The sequence below is a fragment of the Octopus bimaculoides genome, chromosome 12, assembly GCF_046866305.1.
Source record: "Octopus bimaculoides isolate indiv1 chromosome 12, ASM4686630v1, whole genome shotgun sequence".
In the NCBI taxonomy this organism is placed as follows: Eukaryota; Metazoa; Mollusca; class Cephalopoda; order Octopoda; family Octopodidae; genus Octopus; species Octopus bimaculoides.
Genome location: NC_142939.1, coordinates 39,694,740 through 39,716,419, shown reverse-complemented (window position 1 = coordinate 39,716,419; position 21,680 = coordinate 39,694,740). Strand labels below are relative to the sequence as shown.

At 42.4% G+C, this 21,680-nt stretch overlaps 1 protein-coding gene across 2 annotated transcripts in view; it reads left to right on the top strand.

Annotated features, from left to right (window-relative positions):
• LOC106878093 (sodium- and chloride-dependent glycine transporter 2) overlaps positions 1-17,054 on the top strand; it is a 67,559-nt gene extending 50,505 nt beyond the window's left edge. The window contains exons 10-17 of one of the 2 annotated variants that reach the window (XM_089360951.1): positions 3,727-3,839; positions 5,165-5,293; positions 6,444-6,543; positions 7,154-7,260; positions 12,478-12,564; positions 12,597-12,632; positions 14,567-14,776; positions 16,409-17,054. In XM_089360951.1, the coding sequence (XP_089217077.1) occupies positions 3,727-3,839; positions 5,165-5,293; positions 6,444-6,543; positions 7,154-7,260; positions 12,478-12,564; positions 12,597-12,632; positions 14,567-14,776; positions 16,409-16,531 (905 nt within the window). In that variant the 3' untranslated portion in view covers positions 16,532-17,054. The remainder of the gene's footprint in view (positions 1-3,726; positions 3,840-5,164; positions 5,294-6,443; positions 6,544-7,153; positions 7,261-12,477; positions 12,565-12,596; positions 12,633-14,566; positions 14,777-16,408) is intronic. The other variant, XM_089360952.1, reaches the window with a different exon arrangement.
• Positions 17,055-21,680: the final 4,626 nt, after the last annotated feature.

Below are 21,680 nucleotides of genomic sequence, written 5' to 3'. Positions count from 1 at the left end.
AAAAAAAACGATCAAAAGGGATCGTGTATCGTGTATCACAGAAAATGTTTTAGATGTATAAAAAAGTTAACATTAGGTTTATCCATGGAGAGAAAAGCCTACGGAAAAGACCACGGTAACCTCACCAGGGAATAGACACATTAGAGCAAGGTGTTCTCTCTCTCTCTCTCTTTTTATCTTTCTCGATTTACAGGATCATGCTCAAAGAGATATCGTCACTCGCACGCACCATCTTTGCTACATTCACCCACCTTTTAATGAAACTTTCACGAGACAAAACCTGCCTCTCCATTCTCACCTTCCTTTTCGTCGACGCCCAGATTCTGCCCGAGATTGTCGTCGCACCTCCCCTCCACTAATCTTCTATAGAACGCTTTTGTGGAATTATAGTTGCACAAGTTTGGTCCCGGACGGCAGAGTTGCTTAAGAGCAACGCAACACTCGCGGTGCCATTCGCCTAGCCTAGGTCTCTGTTTAATCCACGACTGCAGTTCGGCTAAGGAGACGAGCTGCGGGAAAGCGCGCCGCACGAACGGCGACCACACCTGTTCACCATCGCCTATGAAGCGCCTGAGATGTCGCAGTCTCAGTGCATGTCTGCGCATCATCAACCACGGCATACCCAGCTCTCCATTTAGCGGCTGTTGACAGCAAATGGATCGCCTAACGCTTCCCTTCCACAAGAAGCGGAAGAGTATGCGTTCCAGTTTGGTGATGGTAAGGACGGGACAAGGCACGACAGTCAGACGGTATTCGATGACGGACGCGATATACGCGTTCGCCACCTCCACCCGACCTTTTAGGGATAGCTTTCTCTAGGCCCATTGCTGTGTGAGAGTGGCCACCCTAGTCGTTATTTCGCCCAAGTTCTTCTCCATGTGGAGGTCCGGACCGAACCAGACTCCGAGCAGTTTATCCGGCCCATCGGTCCAGCGTCCCACAGTGGAGACGCTGTTAGACGGCATGGGCTTGCTTCTCCAGGTGCCAAGCCGCAAGCCCACTGACTTATCCCGGTTAAGACGGGACCGAAACCAGCCGCTATGAGGACAGCCTCCAAGTAGTGATGGTCTACCATATCGAAGGCTTTTGATTGATCCAAATTGATCCACGCCCCACCCATGCAAGGTTCCTTAACTACCCTGTCTATGATGTAGCGGATCAGATGGAGGTTGTCATGGATACTCCTACCCGGTAGTGCGCACGTTTGCGCCTTGTCAACTAGTTTCTAGATGACAAGCGCCAACTTCTCGGCTAACACCTTGGCCAAAATTTTCAAATCTGCGTTGAGCAGAGTGGTGGTCCTGAAATTATCTTGTTTGGATCTTTCTTTAGCAGTGCCACCGCTCCTCGCTTTACAAAGACGGGGATACTCCTGTTTTACTGTCAGTTGCAGTAGACAGCTGCCAAGACGCCTCCAAACAAGTCTGGCATATGACAATAAAGTTCGTAGGGCAGACCATCCAAGCCTGGCGACTTGTCTCCCTTGCAGCCTGCCATCGCATCCCGTATGTCTGCGGCTGTGATGGGTCTTTCATAACACTCCGCCTCCCTTGCTGCGAGTCGTGGCAGGTCATGCAGGTAGGCACTAAAGTCCACTCTGCGTTCTGACCCACCAGTTGTCCCGAACAATCGGGCAAAGTGCTGTTGAAAAGCCTCGCACATCCTTTCAGGCTCGAGTAATTCGCGCCTACGTTCATCTGTTAGGGACCTAATGGAGGTTCTGTTGCCTCGTTGCGCCTCCGCTACTCGGGCCTCTCGGGCCGCTCCAACTCCCTCGTCCCTCAGAGCACGAATCCTAGCTCTGACAACGCATGGTCGAGGGCCAACCTCACTGCCACTACGTTGGACGCGATGCCAGTCCTAAGTGCCTCTTCTAATTTCTTTACTAGGTCTCCTTCTATTTTATTTCGGTCTAACGCTAGGGCCTTACTGTACCTAACCGATTCTACTTTGATGCTTTTTTTAGGGCATACCACCATCTGTTGTTGATGATGGCACCCGTTAATGCTCTCTTAACTAATGTGCTAATCCGGTCCCTCTAAACCTGGCGTGCCGTGAAAGACGCGTTCAGCTTCCAGTAACCGGGACCCTGTCTATGTGTCTTATCTAAGTCAAGCGTACAAGTGACAAATTTGTGGTCTGTGTAGTAGCTGACTATGTGGAAATGTGGACAACCTACTCTATGCTTATCCACTGTCCTATAGAATACCCTATCTAAATACGATCTGGACGACCCGATGCGGTTACTCCATGTCCACGTTGGCACATTCGGGTGGTCCAATCGGTACCTGTCAGACAGTTGGAAACGTCTGAGCAGGTCTTTGAGGCATTTTCATCCCTTTCTATTGCTATCGCTGCCTGCGTAATCTAGATGCATGTCCAGGGTAGCATTCCAATCCCCCACTAAAAGTAAAGGTCGAGGCGTTCCCAAGAAAACCTCTAGACGTCGAAAGAAATCTGGCCAGCCTGTTAAGGACAGTGCATAAACTGCTATCAGTTGAAAGGCACTACTATTGGTGCCGTCGACATCCAAGACGACCAGCCTACCCTCTGGGTCTAGGAAAATTGTTCTTACTTTGAGGTCCAAACTCTTCCGAAGAAACACCGCGGTGCCTCATCCACCCATCTCGGCAGACACGGAGAAAAATAAATGTCGAAATGTCCGCCGAACATGGAGGGCCCGCGGGCTGTGGAGTCTGGTCTCGCTGATGGCTATGATATGCAGATTTTGTGACTTGATGTCGTTTAACAGGTACCCTTGTTTCCAAGGCGACCCCAAGCCACGTACATTTATACTGCCTATTTTGAGCATGTTCCTATCAAAATTTGTGTTTTACACACGTAAAGAAGACGAAAGAGAAAAGGAGAGAGAGAGAGAGAGAGAGAGAGAGAGAGAGAGAGAGAGAGAGAGAGAGACAGTTACTTACTGTCCGAAAGTTCTTGGTTCTTCACCTGCCAGTCTTCTCTTAGAGGGTTTTTATACATTTTTTTATGAGTAGTTTTGGAATCTCCCTACTGCATCCGGGTAGAGAGATTTCAGTGTGTTACGTGCTATGTGTATGTGTTACGTGTTACCTGTCATGTGTATGATTTTGATGTGTTATGTGGTGTTGTGCGTGGGTGATTGCTTGTTTTCGTGTCATTTTCTGTTATGTCGGTGTTTGACCTAATGTATCCCTACCACCAGTCTGAGAGAATCAGCGGAAAGATAATCATAAATAACGTTACAAAACCACGGTGGTGCTCCAGCATGACCGCAGCGGCATGGCTGAAACAAATAAAAAATAATGTGTGTGTGTGTGTTTGTGATCAGGCATCGCTGTGTGGTAGGAAATTTGCTGGTCAACCACACGGGTCTGGATTCAGTCCCAATGCTTGGTACCTTGAGCAAATGTCTACTATTGTACCCTCGGAGCAACCAGCGTATTGTGAGTAGATTTGGTAGACGGAAACTGAAAGAAGCCCCTGTATGTATGTGTATGTAATGCGTGTAAGTTTGTGTGTTTGTGTGTCCCAACATCACTTGATAATTGGTGTTGGTTTGTTTACATCCTCATACCTTAGCGGTTATTAAACAGCGAGCGGCAGAATAAGTATCAAGATTACAAATAAGTACTGGGGTTCGATTCATGCGACCCTTCTAGGTTGTGCCCCAGCATGGCCGCAGACTATTGATTGAAACAAGCAAAAGATAAAAAAAAATTTCGTTTCTCTTTTCTTTTGTAGGTTTCGAGTTGGCCTTCGTCGTATATCCTGAAGCTTTGGCGCGTCTTCCGATTCCTCAACTCTGGTCAATTCTTTTCTTTTTCATGTTATTCATCCTTGGACTGGACAGTGAGGTAAATCAACATTGTTTATATATTTCTTGTATAATACCCTCAATCAGATCAAATATTCTACATCCTTCAGCATCATCACCGTTTTAACGTCCACTTTTTCATGCTTGGCAGCATTAGACGGAATTCATTCAGGAATATTTTTTACGGCCGAGTACCCTTCCTGGCGTTAACCCTCACCTGTTTCCAATCAAGGTGATATTTCTCCAGACGTCTTTTTCACGGAACATTGCAAACAGATGACAGTGGCGATCGTTTAAGACGATCGAGCAATTCCGAGTCAAGAAGCCCCACACACAGCTACTACGCGCTCACACGAAAGGTTTCTTTCAGTTTATTTTTTTTCTACCAAACTAACTCGCAAAGCTTTGGTACGCCCGGTGCCATAGCAGAAGGTGCCACGTAGCGGGACGCCAGGCCATGCGTTTGTGCTTAAGATCAAAAGTTATAACAAGAGATGTAAGCGAGTAAATAAATTCCAGTACATTAATTAACCAGGATCAGGGAGACGAATACCGAAGACAACCCTGGCGAAATTCTAATACAAACCTTATTGTTGCAACATCTACACAAACACAGTAGAACTCGCCTTAAAGAAAGTTATTCGGCTGGTTATCACAGAGGAGGTCACCAACAGGCTTCTATTATACAATTAACTCACATATGTTGTATCTCTTTGTTCACCTTCTACGGCTGCTATAACGGCATATATTCTTTTGGACTAGCTAACCACACACACACCTTACAAACAGACCAACCCAGCACATTCATCTGTCTTCCGCGTCCTCCTTTGATCCTTGTTCGTTGTCAAATCGTATTTATATTTTTCCCCGTCGAGACCAACAAGGAAAACGTAAATGATTTATTAATATTGGGTGGTAGAAAAAAACAAAAGGCGAGACTAAGTACTCAACGCTATCTTATCGTTCAACATTGTGAAGGAAAATTCCACTGGTGTCAGGTTTTACCTTTCGTTAATTCAAGGTTGACAAAACAGGAGCTGGTGCCTTACCGCACAGCATTTTATTGACTGAAACTCTGGCACAAATTTATCTTCAACCGAGTTCAGAAGGTATAAATATTGCTTAATTTAATGACCAAAAATTTATAATTCACTCAATATTTTCAGCGCATTACTTTTTAGTTTCCTCTAACCTATTTTCTTCCAAATATCTGTTAAATATTATTTCGATATCTCCCTCCCTATATTTTTCTTTTATATTTTACACAAACTCAGTTTTTTTTTCTTTTTTGGTTGAGAGCTTATTTTTAAACTCTTTTTGTTATCTTTATTTCATGCTTTGAAACTCTCTTCGTTCCTGTTTCAGTTTGGTATGCTTGAGACGGTCCTCACTTGCATTCAAGATGAATATCCGAAACTTCGAGACTACAAAGGATTCATTTGTTTGGGCTGTGGTGCTTGTTGTTTCTTTTTTGCCTTACCATGCGTCTGCCCTGTGAGTTGTATATTTGTGTTTCTCTTATTTTACTCCAAAGATTATCATTTCTTAGATTCCTACAAAACCAAATTCCAGTTATGAATAATAACGCAGAATATTGGCAATCGTTAATTTTGGATAGAATTCCTCGTGTGCATTGAGACAATAACGCACGGCTGATGGTCCTTTTCGCGGGAGTATGTTTTGGTACTGGAGGCAATAGCACGCATACATGCATAAACATACATACACAGAAGGCGGGAGAGAGAGAGAGAGAGAGATTACAATTTATTAATTGACCATGAATGATATAAACACTTTCCTTCTCCTCATACACACAAACAGAAATAAGCTAACACTCGTAAACACGGTGGGTGAGGGAGGAAGAGAAGTAAAGAAACATCAAAAGGTCTCATGTCAAATACGTCAGCGTCAAATCAGCGGCGCCGACATGGCTACGCCAAAACGTCTCGTTGCGTTCCTCAGAGCATTAGTTCCGAATGTTTGCGGCTGTGTTAAAATCCCGCCATGTACAATTTTGCCTTTCTTCTTGGTGGGTCTTTAACAAAGACTTTTAATTTGCAGTCCATCTCCTCAGAACAGATTGTGTAGCACCCGGTCAAAATTTCTTATTGTCTCTCTTTCCTTATCAGTGTCAAACCCAACACACACACTTAATATCAGTCTGCACAAGCTGAGTCTTTTATTTTTACACATGTATATCTTAAAAATCAGGGTTCCCAAGACTTTTCCAGCAAAGCAGTTCGTCACATCCGGTATAAGGGGTATTCATAAGGTGTATTCATAAGGGTATCCTTATGAAGAATATATTGTAAAATAATTACATCCCATAATTACTAGTATGTAACCATTTTATTACAGTGGATATCACACAACAGACATTGTTATTAATTATTATTTTTGGAAGTTAAAACTTCCAAGCAACATCTTTGACGAAGTTTCTTTTGTCTTTTCATTAAGATTATTTAGTACATCTGAGTGGGGTGGGAGAGCTTCAGTTAAACATCTTTTGGTTGTAATTATTTCAGAATTTGAAAGATTTTGCAAATTTCGCATACGCCTGTATTTTCTCAGTCGTGCCCCTTGTACCCTTATTTCAGAACACTTGCTTTAGTATCTTATTTCTAGGAGTATTTTTCTTCTTCAGGGTGGAACCTATGTTGTCTCTCTTCTTGATGGGTATGCTGCTGATTTTTCAGTGCTCTGTGTAGCATCATGCGAGCTAATTGCTGTCATGTGGGTTTATGGTAAGTTCTTTGTTGTTATATGCATCGTGCGTGTGCGTGTGCGTGTGTGTGTGTGTGTGGTACTTGCCGTAAAGTACAGCTGGTATCCTAGAAAAGCAAGATCGAGTCACACTTTCAGCATCCACTTGAAGTTAGTCCCCTGATGTTTTACAAACAACATCAAACACACAACCAGTGTCTCTTGCCTTAAATATTTTTATTGAGCCTTCGGATTCAAAAGGGCCGATATCGTGACACTCTTCCTGAATGAGATGCTGGTCCACTGCAGGGCTCAAACCTAGCAATCTTTGAGGGGAAGGGACAAGTCACTTACATCGACCTCAGTCGTTTACTGGTTCCTGATTCTGCCGCCTTACAATAAACAATAGCCATTTAGAGAGTGAACTTCCACACACATAATACCCAAAGGCCAACCACACACGTCAGCGAGACTGAGTTGTGTATCCCCATACTATGTCAGAATGCGATTAGGAGGACCACGGATGGAACATCTTCATTGTACAGATCCACTTAATGAAGGCCGACTTGAGACTAACACCGATTTATTTGTGCGTTCCTGCAATTCGTGATTAATTCAATTCTTTTTCTTTCTTTCTTTTTTTTCCTCTAGGTGCACGAAGATTTATGAATAACATTGAATTCATGATCGGATACACCCCCCACCCAGCTGGCTTCTGGGTCTTTTGTTGGACTATTTGTTCTCCAATTCTTATCTCAGTAAGTGTTTTCCTCCACAATCTTGATTATTTTTACGGGGTTACCTTATCATAACTTTATTATGATTATTATTATTATTATTATTATCATCATCATCATCATCATTATTATTATTCAGTAGTTTTATTTTTATTATTTAAAGTGGTGAACTAGTAGAATCGTTAGCACGCCGGGCTAAATGCTTAGCGGTATTTCGTCTGTGTGACACCGGTTGAAATGCTTAGCGGTATTTCGTCTGTGTGACACCGGTTGAAATGCTTAGCGGTCTAACGGCTCCGTGAGTTTGTATCTATTAGTAATTATTTGAGTACGTTTGTATAGTAAGTGCAAGTTTCTATTGACTGTTCTTGTGTTATTTCCTGTTATAATTATTTGTGTGATAGTCTTCGTTCGAAAACTATCGTGTGTTCTCCCCTGTGGGGGAGACATTAATCGCTGGCAAGATGCCGAATAGTGTATCTTCGTCTGGCGAAGCGTCAACCGATGGAAAAAATATTGAAAGTTTATTGTTTGGAGATGTTTCAGATTCTTCTGAAGGTGAATCGCCAAAACCAACGAATTCTACTGTGAAAAGCCTTCAAACAGAAGGAAAACAAAAAAGAAGTTTTGCGTCGCGGCTGGAGGTGGAACCCGCCAGCTGTCGACAAACAAAAGCGACCTACGAATGTACAAAGACATGATTACAATTCAAGACGGTGTTGTCAAGATTCAACCCCTAGAGGATTATTTATTGTCGGAAAAAAAGAAAACCATCATAAACAAGACATACTGTAAAAAATAAAGAAGAATTGAGCGAGTAAGCGAGGAGAGAGTGGAAAAATGTTTGAAATTCATCTGGCAGGATATCATATATCTGACCAGAGGTAAAAAATTTGGTACCATCGAGGTACAACTAAAAAATATTGAAACGGCACAGATGCACTCGATAAATTCATTGGAAACAGAAGATTTAATTCTAATACCTATATACATGGGTATGAGGACTGCCAACATACGAATAACAAAGGTCCCTCCTAAAGTCGACCCTATGTGGTTGATGGCGGCGGTCCTGGCAAAGAAGGTAAATGAAGTGAATATACTTCAGGCTATCGTCACCGAAGAAACATATTGGATCGGCCACACGGTCCACTTATTAATTCAAGGAGAACAGGCTGTAATTGAACAACTTCCAGAAAAAATAGAAGTTGGGGAGGAGTTGTTCCTCAACGTTTTTGTCGAGGGGCGTAAACCCCGATGTTTTCAGTGCGGTCAGATAGGCCATATAAAAAAATACTGTAAGGAAGGCGAGGAGGAATCTGAAGGTGAGGAGGAAGAGAAAGATAAAGAAACCGAAGGAAAGAAAATTACCAGTAAAAGAAAAATAGAAAATGCTAACCAAGTAAAACAAGTAGAACAACGACCAAAAAAAGCAGTAAAAAGAAACCGACCACAAATAACAAGGAAAGAAGTGGAGGACAGAGGGATAGTAGCACTTCACAGCAAAAATGTTGATTTAATGAGAGAAATAAAAGCAAAAAAATCAGCTACCAGAATAGCAGAACTGTCTGAAAAATTTCAAAATTATGAACTATACGAAATGGATTCAAAGACTCATAAGATTTTATTAAATACATACAGAACGTCTGTATCGACAATGAGACTGGAATTTAACCAGTCCATTTTTCAAGACTTGCCACCTCCGACCCTATGTCAAGAAAAGGTGGAGAGTCCCTCTCCACCGGACAAGCCCTGATTAACAAGTAAGACATGTCTGTTCACATTGGTTGTTTAAATGTTCGTGGCCTGTTGTCTAGCTGGAAGCAAGGATGCTTCTTAAATGACATCAGGTCAAGAAAATTGGATGTGATTGTTGCAACGGAAACCCGAGTAAAGAGGCCAAGAGATCTGTCTCCCCTCCTGAACGGCTACGAGAAATACGTTTCTCCGAGTCGGGCGGGAGGTGGGGGTGGGGTGTTGGTCCTTCTAAAAAGAAACCGGGTAGCCGAGAAAAAGTTGTTTTTTTTCTGATCCAGAAGGCAGGCTGGTCGTTCTTGACCTGACATTCAGTTATGGCAAGATAATCAGGCTAGTTGCTATTTATGCACCCAATATTATGGGCCCGCAAAGTGAATATTTTCTTGACCTGGGCAAGTTCCTGGCCACGTCACATTCGCTAGTATTGTTAGACTTTAACACAATATGTGAGGCACACACAGATTGTGTTGGCTCGAACACGAACAGAAAATGTAACCCAGGCTTATGGGATCTACTAAGTCACTTTCAGCTAGCAGACCCATATAGGTTGGAACACCCGAACACTCCACAGTGGACGTGGTCAAATAGTGCCGGGTCTACCAGAACATATCTAGATAGGATTTTAATTAGAGAAACAGATAAGTCTATAGCTAAGTGTCCACAGTTTTTTCCAGTCAGCTACAGTGACCACAAGATGGTTACCTGTAAACTGACAATAGACAAGTTACATAGTCGGGGATCTGACTATTGGAAACTCAATACGTCCCTTTTGGCGATTGAGGAATACAGAAAGCGGATCAAGATGTTAATTCAGAGGGCATTGACAGGTACCATCATTAATAACAAATGGTGGTACGCCCTAAAAAGAGCCATCAAATATGAGTCTATTAGGTTTAGCATAAGTTTAGCTAAGAAGGGACGTAGAATAGGAGATGGTATAGTTATGGAACTAGAAGAAGTCTGGAGGACTGGCAATGCGGACCAAGTGAAGGTGAAAAGACTGGAGTTAAACCAGCATCTTGAAGCCCAACATATGGGAAGTATTGCCAGAGCTAAGTTACGTGCGATGAGAAGTGAAGGAATCAAGGCCGCTGGATGGGCCCGAGTGGTGGAAGCTCGGCAAGGAAATAGTTCCACGATACGGTCTTTGACGAACCATAATGGCGTCTTGATAAACGAACCCGAGAAAATGTGTGAGGCCTTTCGGAAGTACTTCGCCCAGCTGTTCGGGGGTGACGGCGGTCCTGATGGTGGGAGAGCCCTCGAGGACTTTCTTGCCGGTCTGCCGTGCCTCTCGGGGTCGGATGCGGTGTCTTGCGAAGGGCCAATCACGCCTGGGGAGGTGAAGGAGGCTTTGGCCGACTGTAAAGCGGGTAGGTCGCGAACTGGCAACAGAATGGGTTTATCCTCAGATCTGTGCGCCGGAGTGTAGTGACGTTGGTCAGAAAGGACCCGGACAAGGGGGACGTTATAGAGAATTTCAGGCCCATCACTCTGTTAAACGCAGAAGTGAAGATTTTGGCCAAGGTCTTAGCGAAAAGGTTGGCGCGTGTCGCGGATGGTATAGTCCGGGAGGCACAGACATGTGCCATCCCAGGCAGAACCATTCAGGATACCCTCCATCTTATCCGCTATACCATAGAGAGGGTTAGTAATAAATCTGGCTAAGGTGGGGCACTGGTACACTTGGGCCTTGGCTTCCTCAGGTGGTTTATTGCTTTGTACCACAACATTGACTCGATAGTTCGGGTGAACGGTTTCCTTTCGAAGCCGTTCTGTATCAGACGCTCGGTTCGTCAAGGATGTCCGCTCTCACCGCTTTTGTATGTGGTAGCTCTCGAGCCACTACTGCGGAGGTTGAGTGGCATTCCGAGAGAACCAGGTCTAGAGGAGTTTGTGACGGCTTACGCGGATGATATCACTATCAGCGTAACCTCAGTAGCACGCCTACGTGAAGTGGGTAAGACTATTGAGGCTTACGAGGAGGTGGCAGGAGCAAAGATTAACCGGGAAAAGTCGGTCGGCTTACAACTCGGCACCTGGGTTGGCAAGTCGATGCCTTCAGACAGCGATGTTGGGCGCTGGACGGAGGGACCGGTTAAGTTGCTGGGAGTTTGGTTTGGTCCAGGCCTCCAGATAGAGAAGAACTGGACGGAGGTATTGAGCAGGGTGGCTGCAGTAATCAAGACCTGGTCTTGGTGGTGGCTATCCCTGAAAGGGAAGGCGGAGGTGGCCAATGTGTTTATCGCATCGGTCATTACCTACCGCCTAACCGTCGTGCCTTGTCCGGATTCGTGGTTGATCAGGTTGGAGAGACAGCTCTTTTGTGGAAGTGCAGGTCGCCACTTGTGAAACGCTCTGTCTGCTGTCAAAAGTCTATAAAGGGAGGTTTAGGGATGCCTTGGTTAATGATGCGCAGGCATGCGTTGAGATTGAGGCACCTCTGGATTCTCCTGGATAGTGAACGGGTGTGGTCTCCGCTGGCCAGACAAATGTTCCCCGAGTTCAAAAGTTTTTGTGAACAGGAAGCCTGGTGTTCTCGTAGACCGAGGTCGAGTGAATGGCATAAAGAGTGTCGTAAGGCCCTCTTGCTTTTCCGGCGCTCGGGCAACGCCAGCGGTGGGGGTTCCACACGGATTTTATATAGTGGGTTGGTAGAGTCTGAATGCGACGATGGCCTAGGGGCGACTCTAGGTCTCGGGTTTATTCAACTGGACAGCTTGTTTCACCGTACATTCGGGTTGAGAACGTTGGACAACTTCCAAAAGTCCTTAACCTGGCAACGCTACAGAGGTGCCTGGCCCGTTTGGGATAAGCTTGCAAGACACGGTAAGCGTCAGTCGCCGACCTGTCCAAGATGCGGGGGAGACAGGGAAACCGTCTCTCACGCTATTGTTCAGTATCCGGAGATATCTGAAATGTGGGCTTATGCTGAACACCTGTTGTCCTGCGAAGGAAGAGTACAGCTGTCGACTGAGTCAATTATAAACATTGACCCACCGGGAGTTTTAATAAACGCAGGTAAGAATTGTTTTCTCACGGTTGTAGCAATAGCGAAAGAGGTAGTATGGAAGACGAGGATAAAAGGAATTAAGACAGGCAACTTTATCTCTGGCCACAATTTACGTTCATTTTTTACTTTTCATTTGAAAAGGAAAGTGTGGCTGGAGAGATGTCTGTCGGAGTGTACGTTCCAAAAGAGATGGAAGCATGTTGCACGAGTGTTGTGCGTGCAAGGAACCGTGTGAATAGTCAGAAGAAAAAAAGAAAAAAAAAAAGTGCCAGCGATAGATCGGGGCTTGTGGGGTCGGAGCGTGGCCTGATCATCGCTTCATTTGTGTTGTCTAACGTACTGTTAATATCATTCGATTTTTTATATTTTATAAAATTTTTAAAGTCATATTTTATGTAAACCATTCGCATTATTGATCCCAATCAGTTGTTTTGTACCATTCTATGTTTGGCCCCCTGTGGGTAATAAAGAAATTGGTATTTCGTCTGCCGCTACGTTCTGAGTTCAAATTCCGCCGAGATCGACTTTGCATTTCCTCCTTTTGGGGTCGATTTAAAAAGTACCTGTTTCGCACTGGGGTCGATGTAATCGACGTGATTCTCTCGCCCCCCAAGCTGCTCTTGTGGTAAAAATTTGAAATTATTATTATTATCATTATTATTATTGTTGTTGTTGTTGTTGTTGATATTTAAAGCGATGAGCTGGCAGAAACGTTAGCACGCCTGGCGAAATGCTTAGCTATATTTCGTCTGTCTTTACGTTCTGAGTTCAAATTCCGCCCAGGTCGACTTTACCTTTCATCCTTTCGGGGTCGATAAATTAAGTACCAGTTACGCACTGGGGTCGATGTAATCGACTTAATCCCTTTGTCTGTACTTGTTTGTCCCCTCTATGTTTAGCTCCTTGTGGGCAATAAAGAAATAAGAAACGTTAGCACGCCGGGCTAAATGCTTACCGTCAGTCGCTACATTCTGAGATCAAATTCCACCGAAGTCGACTTTGCCTTTTATCCTTTCCGGGTCGATAAATTAAGCACCCAGCGTACTGAGGTCGATCTAATCGACTGGCTCCCTCCCCAAAAATTTCGGACCTTGTGCCTAGAGTAGAAAAGATTATTATTATTATTGTATTTGTTTTGTAAGATTTCTGATTTGAAATCGTGCGTTGACACAGATTTTGTTATATTTCGGGATGGTCATTTTCTTTATTTATTTGCTAAATAAACACACGCACTGTATATTCGTTCTTCTCTTCCGATTTATTTTATCATTGTTCTTGTTTTATGTCCTTTGTTTGGAAATCTTTCGTCACACACCTGTGGTATCTTCAGCGAATCCCCTTCTCACGTGTCTCCATTCTGTTTAGTCCATTCTGTCTTTCTATAGATTGTATCTTCATCCGCATATGCGTTTGCGTCTGTGTTTGTGCGTGTGTGTGCAGTGGCGGACTGGCCAGGTTGCCAGCTTACCCAATGGCAAGTGGGACCCTGCGCCATGGGGGCCCATGTTAGTATCTAATGCCCTCAAGTTCGAGAATTTTTTATTCACTCCAGGAAAAATGCATTATTTCAGCCTGGCTGTGTTTAGACATTTGAAAAGAATACTTTTAACAAAAACAAAATTAAATGATAGCATTGTAGTTGCGGATGGGCCCCCTTAGTCTCCTGGCAACCAGTATTTTTAGACCGAGTCCGCCACTCTGTGTGTGTATATGTGTCTGTCTGTGCGTTCGTATGTGTACGCGTGTCTATGATATTTGTATATGTGTTTTGTATGTGTGTATTTATGGGTTTGCTTATTATACTGTTTGTATCTGTGCCTTTGTTTAGCCTTTTTCTTTTTTTCATTCATTTACTTATTTATCTCTCATTTTTTTTTTCGATTTTTCTACATTTCATCTTAGGTTTGTGTATGTGTGTATATATGAGTTTATGTATCATGCTGTTTGTGTGTTTTTCATTCTCTTTCGTCGTCATGTTGCATTCTGTGGAAGTGGTGCTGGGGGGGGGGGTTATTATTGTTGTATTCGTATTTTCTGTGGAGGCTTCGTCTCTATTACTAGGTGTGTAGCCTCTGTAATCTGTCTAAGTGTTGTGTCTATTCTATTATTATTATTATTATTATTATTATTGAGTGAGAGAGCAGTGCATGCCATCAAAGTGACACTGGGGTAAAATATACAAAGCCCAATATACCCATCATGACTACCCGTCTGATAAGGGTACACCAGGCACATCACGACCATATGTGCGCGACATTATTATTATTCGTAAGGCGGCGAGCTGGCAGAATCGTTAGCACGCCGGGCGAAATGCTTAGCGGTATTTTGACTGTCTTTACATTCTGAGTTCAGATTCCGCCGGGGGTCGACTTTGCCTTTCATCCTTTCGGGGTCGATAAATTAAATACCAGTAGAGTACTAGAGAGGGTCAATGTGATCGACTGCCCCCCTCCCCACAAAATCTAGGCCTTGTAACTAGAGTAGAAAAAAGAGAATATTACATTTTACAGACACCGAAGAAGTAAACATAATTTTATAAACATGTATTTCTCTTTCCAGATGCTTTTTATTTACCGGATGATCCGGTACAAACCCCCCACATACGATAACGGTGAGGTCTATCCAGAATTTGCCCAGATTATTGGCTGGGTTTTATCCGCTCTGTGTTTATGCCCGATACCACTTTACTGCGTTTATAGGTTTATCGTGGAATTTCTAAATACTGAAAAACCAACCTGCAAAAATGCAAACATAGTAAGAATTAAAGAAGTAAGTATTAAATTTTCGATTACATTGTGTGAAGGCTTAACACCAACGTCATCATTTTACGAAGGGTGTATGAAAAGAGTTTTGAGGCTCATAAAAACAAAACATGGTACAAGACTTGAATGCTCAAAACTTTTCAAACACCCCTCGTACGTCCGCTTTCTTCGCTGTCATAGGTTCGAGAAGTCAACACGATTTACATCAGTTCTCTCTCCTCCTAGACATATTGAAGGACCAGTTTTCCAACAAACCAATCCAATACATTTAGTACTCTGGTTTGTTTTCTTTCGTCCCATGCACTTCCTATCGCCAACCACTCTGTGAAATGAACTGGGCGAATTTTATTGTGCCACTAGAACTAGAGAAATAGGCATAAGTTCAGAGTAAAGAATCGATCCTATTATGCCTCCGCTCATTCAACAACTTTTATAAAATGTACTGGATGCAATTTGTCGTGGTACCAGCACTGGTGAGGTTGCTTTGTACCCTTCAATATGAAAGACATTGTTTTTTAAATGCTCTATGTCGTCAACGTTCATTCAGGGAGATGTGACCAGAAGGATTGTTAAGATTGAAGAAGATGAAAGGAAATGGAAGGCAAAAGGGGAGAAGAGAGAGTATGAAAAGGGAAAACGAAGTGATAGGTCTGGTGGTACAGAGAAGAGTGGAAAATGGGAAGGATAATAGTTGAGAAGTAATGACCGGATGTAATTATACAGTAAGGGTAATGGGAGAGAGATACTAATAACAGCCACATGACAAGGAAATAAAGAGAGATACGTAGATAGAATGAGAGGAAGACCATCTCTAAAACTATCTTTCCTTCTTCCCCACCCCCAGGCAGTTTCTTTGTGTGTGTGTGTGTGTGTGAGAGAGAGACAATCCAGGTGTTCCGTTAGCATTCTGTCCACGCTTCTACCTTGTAACGAATCTATTCACTACAATGCATGATATTTTTATGTAACCTTGGTAAATATATCTGTTAAAATGAGATGTCAGGGTGACTTTCATTTTTGCGTAATTTAGGCGCATTATATATTCACCGCACTCTCTGTGTGTATGTGTGTGTGTGTGTATATATATATTGCTTCAGGTCATGGGCCGCTGTCATGGTGGGGCACCACCTTGGAGTGTTTCGTCGGACAAATCAATCCCACTACATCTTTTTAAACCTGGTATTTATTCTATCGGTCTCTTTCGCCGAAGCGATAGATTATGGGAACATAAACAAACCAACACTAGTTATCAAGAGGCACACGCACACACAGGACGGCCTTCGTACGTTTCCCGTCTGCGAACTCCACTCACAAGGTGTGTTGGTAGTCTATGGCTATAGCAGAAGTGAGATTGAAACAGAAACCGTGGCTGCAAAGCGAGTTTGTTAACCACACAACCATGCTTCTCTCTTTCTCTCTCTTTCTCTCTCTCTGTTTATTCTATCTGTCGCTCGATGACAAACTAATTTGCTGTGAAACTCACTCCAAAAATAGTCTTCCCCAATTTCAAAACAGAGACGATTAAACCAAATAATGTTACAAGGAAAATAATATATATTTCTACCGTCATACAACTATTCGCTGTATACATTATCATAATCTATATCTGTATATTTTCTTTGCTTTTTCTATCCAACAGACCATTCACCGACTTACTACGCCTACAAATTCCTGGTGCCCTGCTGGGAGTAAAAAAAAAAAAAAAGCTGAGACAGGGAAAGGAAAGTATAATCCAAGTTTTGAAATAAACGAGAACCAATAATTTTTTACGAATGTCATCTCAGAATCTGCTGCCATTTGCAACATTTATTTTTTACGTTGATTTCTGAACTTTCGTTTTTAATTACCAAAAGAAATTTGAAGCTAAGAAATGAAATTGGAAAATACAAAATGCATTTTGCTAGAATGTTATATTTTATGTTAATAATTCCTGTGTTTATAATTCTTTATAATGTACGTTTTAACTGTTTTATATTTCATTTTTCATGTTTTTTTTTTCAATATTTTCACTATTGTTTTAAACAATACTTTGACGGTTTTTACTATAGCCAATGTTTTTAATATGAGAAATATCTCCAGAATGATTAAATGCAGCGTTAAGGGGATAAACCCAATAAGGTGTTAACAAACGTCATTGTCTAGTGCGATCAACAAAGAGTGATAACTCCAAATGTTGGTGAAATGCCTTATTGGACTTCGTTAGCGAAGTTACAGCTTTCGTTGTTGTAATAACTACCCTATTAGTTGGAGATGCTCATAAAAATAAAAACTAATTAAAAATGAAATTAATTGTTATTTTAATTACAAAAGGGCGTTAGCCACATATTTAAGTAATAAAAATAAAAATTGCATTATTTTTAACATATTGGTTTCGTGTATGACAAACAGAGTATAATTTGGACTTTGGAAACTGAATGATGGGAGAAACTTACTTTCTATTTATTGGTGGAAGAGTCTACGATACGGAGCCTTTGTTCTTAGTCCTAAAGGAACCAGTATACACTCTTAAGGTCAATTCACTTCATTTTACCTTTGCGGTTTATGCATGAAGAAAAGTATGATAGCCACAAGATCTCATTCCTAATTATGGTGGAATATCTAAGGAAAAGTGTTTTTGCTTGTGTGTTTTTTGTTGTTGTTCTTTCTAAGTAATTGGTTATCGATGGAAAGCAGGAATTGAACTCCCGATCAATTTATTTTACCTTATGGTTCCAACTGCCAATGGGAAGTATTTCAATTCACTTATAATGCTAAAGAGTAATGACGCAGAAATGCATACGTCCTACAATACGACGTCAGTCATAACTCAATGATGCGTTTTCATACATAGTCTATGAGGAGAATTTTCTCCTGAGACTATTTCCACAGAGAAATGGTCTTCCCATGGCGTACGAAAGTTTTAAATATGATTGGACACAAAAAAGATACATATGTACGTATGCATACATACGTACGTATGCATACATACATATATCAGGCTTCATTTAGTGAGACTGAACCCGGAACCATGTGATTTGGAAGCAAGCTTCTTACCACACAACCACGCCTGTGTCTCTTTTGTCTTGTTTCTAATACTTTGGGATATTACTCGTGACGTTAACCATATTTTCATCTCCTGATTGGCCCTAAGACCCTATTCTGCTTTCTAATTTCGATTTGCCCGTATGTCCGCATTTCGTCTTATTTATTTATCCCGCATCCGTCCACTAATGGTCTCGTCTTCAATATTATTTCTTTCCGGCATTGTATATTGCAAATTAATTTCATGTGTGTATGTTCACTTTATGCATTTCATATTTATTTATTTATTTTTATTTCTTCTTTGTTTGTTCGTTTTTTTTTAATGTTTGGTCCCTCGTTAATTGGCTCGCTATTTCCCGGCGGCTTCTCGCTGCCGGCGCAACCAAAGGGGAATAATATCATTTGAAGATGCGGAACTGAGGAGGATTTGGCGACCTTTTGTGCCTGTTTGCCTTGTGTTTGTTAATTTATTATGTTTTATAACTTATTTAATGGAACGTCACGTACTGTCTCTTATTGCGTGTGTGCGTGCGTGCGTGCGCATACATACGTATAAATGCAGTGTACATTTACACACATAAGAGGTATCCGTCATAGGATTCCTGGCACGCTAGAAGGAACAGCCAAAATCCAAACCAGTATTAGGGATAAACCTCGAAGGGAATGAAAAATAAAAACATTTATCATCTATTTCCTGGAACATGGTTTCTGACTTTTGTTAGCAAATAGAATAATTTGCTCGGCGACGTCTGGATTAAACATATAAGTACTAGGCAATCCAGCATGTGCCCCGTGCTTATACATTATAGTTTTTCAAATCCACCGCGCAAGCACGGGGCACATGCTAGATTGCCTCATACTTATTATATGTTTAATCTAGGCGTACCTATCGATGAAGACTTCGCCTAGCAAATTATTTTATTTACTAAAAAAAGTCAGAAACCATAGTCCTGGAGATAGATGGTAAATGTTTTTATTTTTCGTTCCCTTCGAGGTTTATCCCTAATAGTGGTTTGGATTTTGGCTGTTCCTTCTAGCATGCCAGGAATCCTAAGACGGATACCTCTTATGTGTTTAAATGTACAGTATTAATATGAATAATATATAGTCTATTGACTAATTTTTCTACATGCTAGGTCACTAGTAGTAAAAATTTCTAAAATTTTTATTACCCTGATTTTAATTATGTATATACATACATATATATAAATGTATGTATGTATGTATGTATATATATATATATATATATATATATATACATACATACACAGACGCACACACATGTATGTATGTATGTATGTATAAAAAATAAGATTCAGTTGAATTTGGTACTTAAATTGAGGCACCAAGCCAGTTCAGTATTGTCCACGCAGCTCTAAGGTAGGTGAGTATAAAGCAAATAAGTAACAAGGATGTCCAGGTGTCAATGCATTACGGCCGTTTCAAGCATCTCCATTTAATCGATCAATGCAAATTGTTTTCTGACCAATCAGTGTGTGGCTTCACTAATTTACATCAGTTGACTGGTGTTTGGCTTAGGCGTCATGGTTTGTTGAACATGTCAAGGGACCTGTATTTTGACCCTGGCCAAAGCAATATGTGCTTGGCTATTTTTAGAAATGTAACATTTCCTAGGGATTTTTACATTTCAATTATCTTCATCACCATTATCATCACTTTTATTATTGTTATCGTTGGTGGCGGTGGTGGTGGTGATGGTGGTAGTGGGCGGAGTAGCTGTGGTAATAGAAATTTAAACCCTAAATAAGATTATTTTTACTCATTTTTCTCTTGACTTAGCTAGTATTTTCCTGCTATCGTCATCATGAGATCCTTTAGCGTTGTTGTTGTTAGTAGTAGTAGTAGTAGTGATCGTAACAGTAGAAATAGTACCTCTAAGTATTATTATTGTTTATTTAGCTTGGGTTGGAATTTATTAATGTAGTTCTTTTCTATGATTTTTCTCTCGATTTCACTTGGACTGTGTATTTTGTGAACTGGAAATATTATAAACTAGCTTAAAAGCAGCCCTATCGGGCAGGTTTTAAACTAGCTCCTGTGAAAGGCTCTTCATTGAGCCCAATAATGACACTTCCTGCATTGAGTACATATTAAATTTTATTAAACTTGGCCAATATTTTTCGAGCAATGAACAATTTTCATCAAAACAATGATATAATTTGTCGATTTGGAACTTATTGCAAAGCTGCATGATAAACAGCCTATTTTGACTTCCCATTCGGAAGTCAGTACAATTTTTTCCTTTCTAACCTCTCTCTCTCTCTCTGTTGATTATTTTCAACCATCGCCATCGCCAGTACTGCCACTATCACCACCACAACTGCCATACACACACCATTCAGACTTCTGGCGCCACCACCATCATCAACACCTTTCACTTCGCCGCCTTCCCCTCCATCACCACTGTCTTTCACATTGCTTACTATCACCGTCATGCTTGACCGCCTCAGCTACCACCACCACTACAATCATCACCGTCGCCGCTGCCTCTATCACAACTACAGCTCATACTATTACTCTCACCCCATTACCATCTCAACTGTCAATCTACTATCGCCCTCACCTTCTCTATGCCTACTATTACTCTCATCCCAGCAGGAGGAGTAGAAAAAATGTCAATGAATAATGAGAGAGGCGGGATCAAGGTGTGACACACTGACACACAGAAATTCGTTTTGGCATTTATTATTATAGATATTTTCCGACCATATGTTATTATATGCCCACTCAAAGGTATCTGACGGACATCTGGGTCTCTAATTTGCTGTCGGTGCTTGTCGGTGCACACGTGAACGTTCTGAAGGTGCATTTCCAGTCTGCCCCACATATAGTTCTTCACAATTCGGGTATTTGATGCAGTAAATCAAATTTCTGCTTTCGCAGTTCATATTTGCGTTTGTGAATATTTTTTCCGGTTTTTGTGTTCATATATTTACCGGAATGTATGAATTGGCATGTGCCACATCGGCTATCATTGCATTTAGATACTGTGAATGATTGGTCTTCGTTGCTAGTAAAGACCAATAATTCAACATGGACGCAGCCTAATGACTGAAACAAGCAAAAGGGAAGGTAAAAGAATGGGCTCCACACAGGGTGCGGGTGTATATGGACCGTGTATCTGCTCTCTTCCCCCCGAACCCGCCCTGCCGTTTCCCGCCTCCCTTTTCCCCTCACCTACCATCCCACCACCCTACCCCTCCAACGCGCCATTCTCCGAGCTTTCCGGCGCCTCCAGTCCGACCCCTCGACCTCCCACATCTTCCCTAATCGACCCCTCCTCTCCTTCAAACGAGCCCATAACCTACGAGACCTCTTGGTCCACAACTTCTTCCCCAACCCAACCTCCCAACCTGACTCGTTCCCTTGCTCCCGCCCACGCTACCGCACTTGCCCTTACCTCACCAACACCACCCTCCTCACCAGCACTCATCACCGACCCTATCGCATCACCGACTCTTTCACCTGCACTTCTACTAACATTATCTATTGTATCTCCTGCTCTCTCTGCCATTCTCTGTACATCGGACAAACGGGGCGCCGCCTGGCCGACCGATTCGCGGAACACCTCCGAGACATCAACGTTGGCAATGACACCCCGGTGTCACGCCATTTCCGTTCTGCCGGTCACTCCTTGCAGCAACACCTGTCCGTGTTTGGATTGTCCATGCACAGGGGCCATCCGGACTCCCGTTTGCGCCGTGAACAGGGATTAATCTTCTCTCTTCGCTCCCTTGCGCCACATGGGCTCACCCCCTACCCACATACCCCTACCTCTACCCCCACCCTCAGCCTAACCCACACTCCACCCATGCCTTCCCCACCTCCCAACACCCTCACATCACACCACGCACACACTACAACTGACC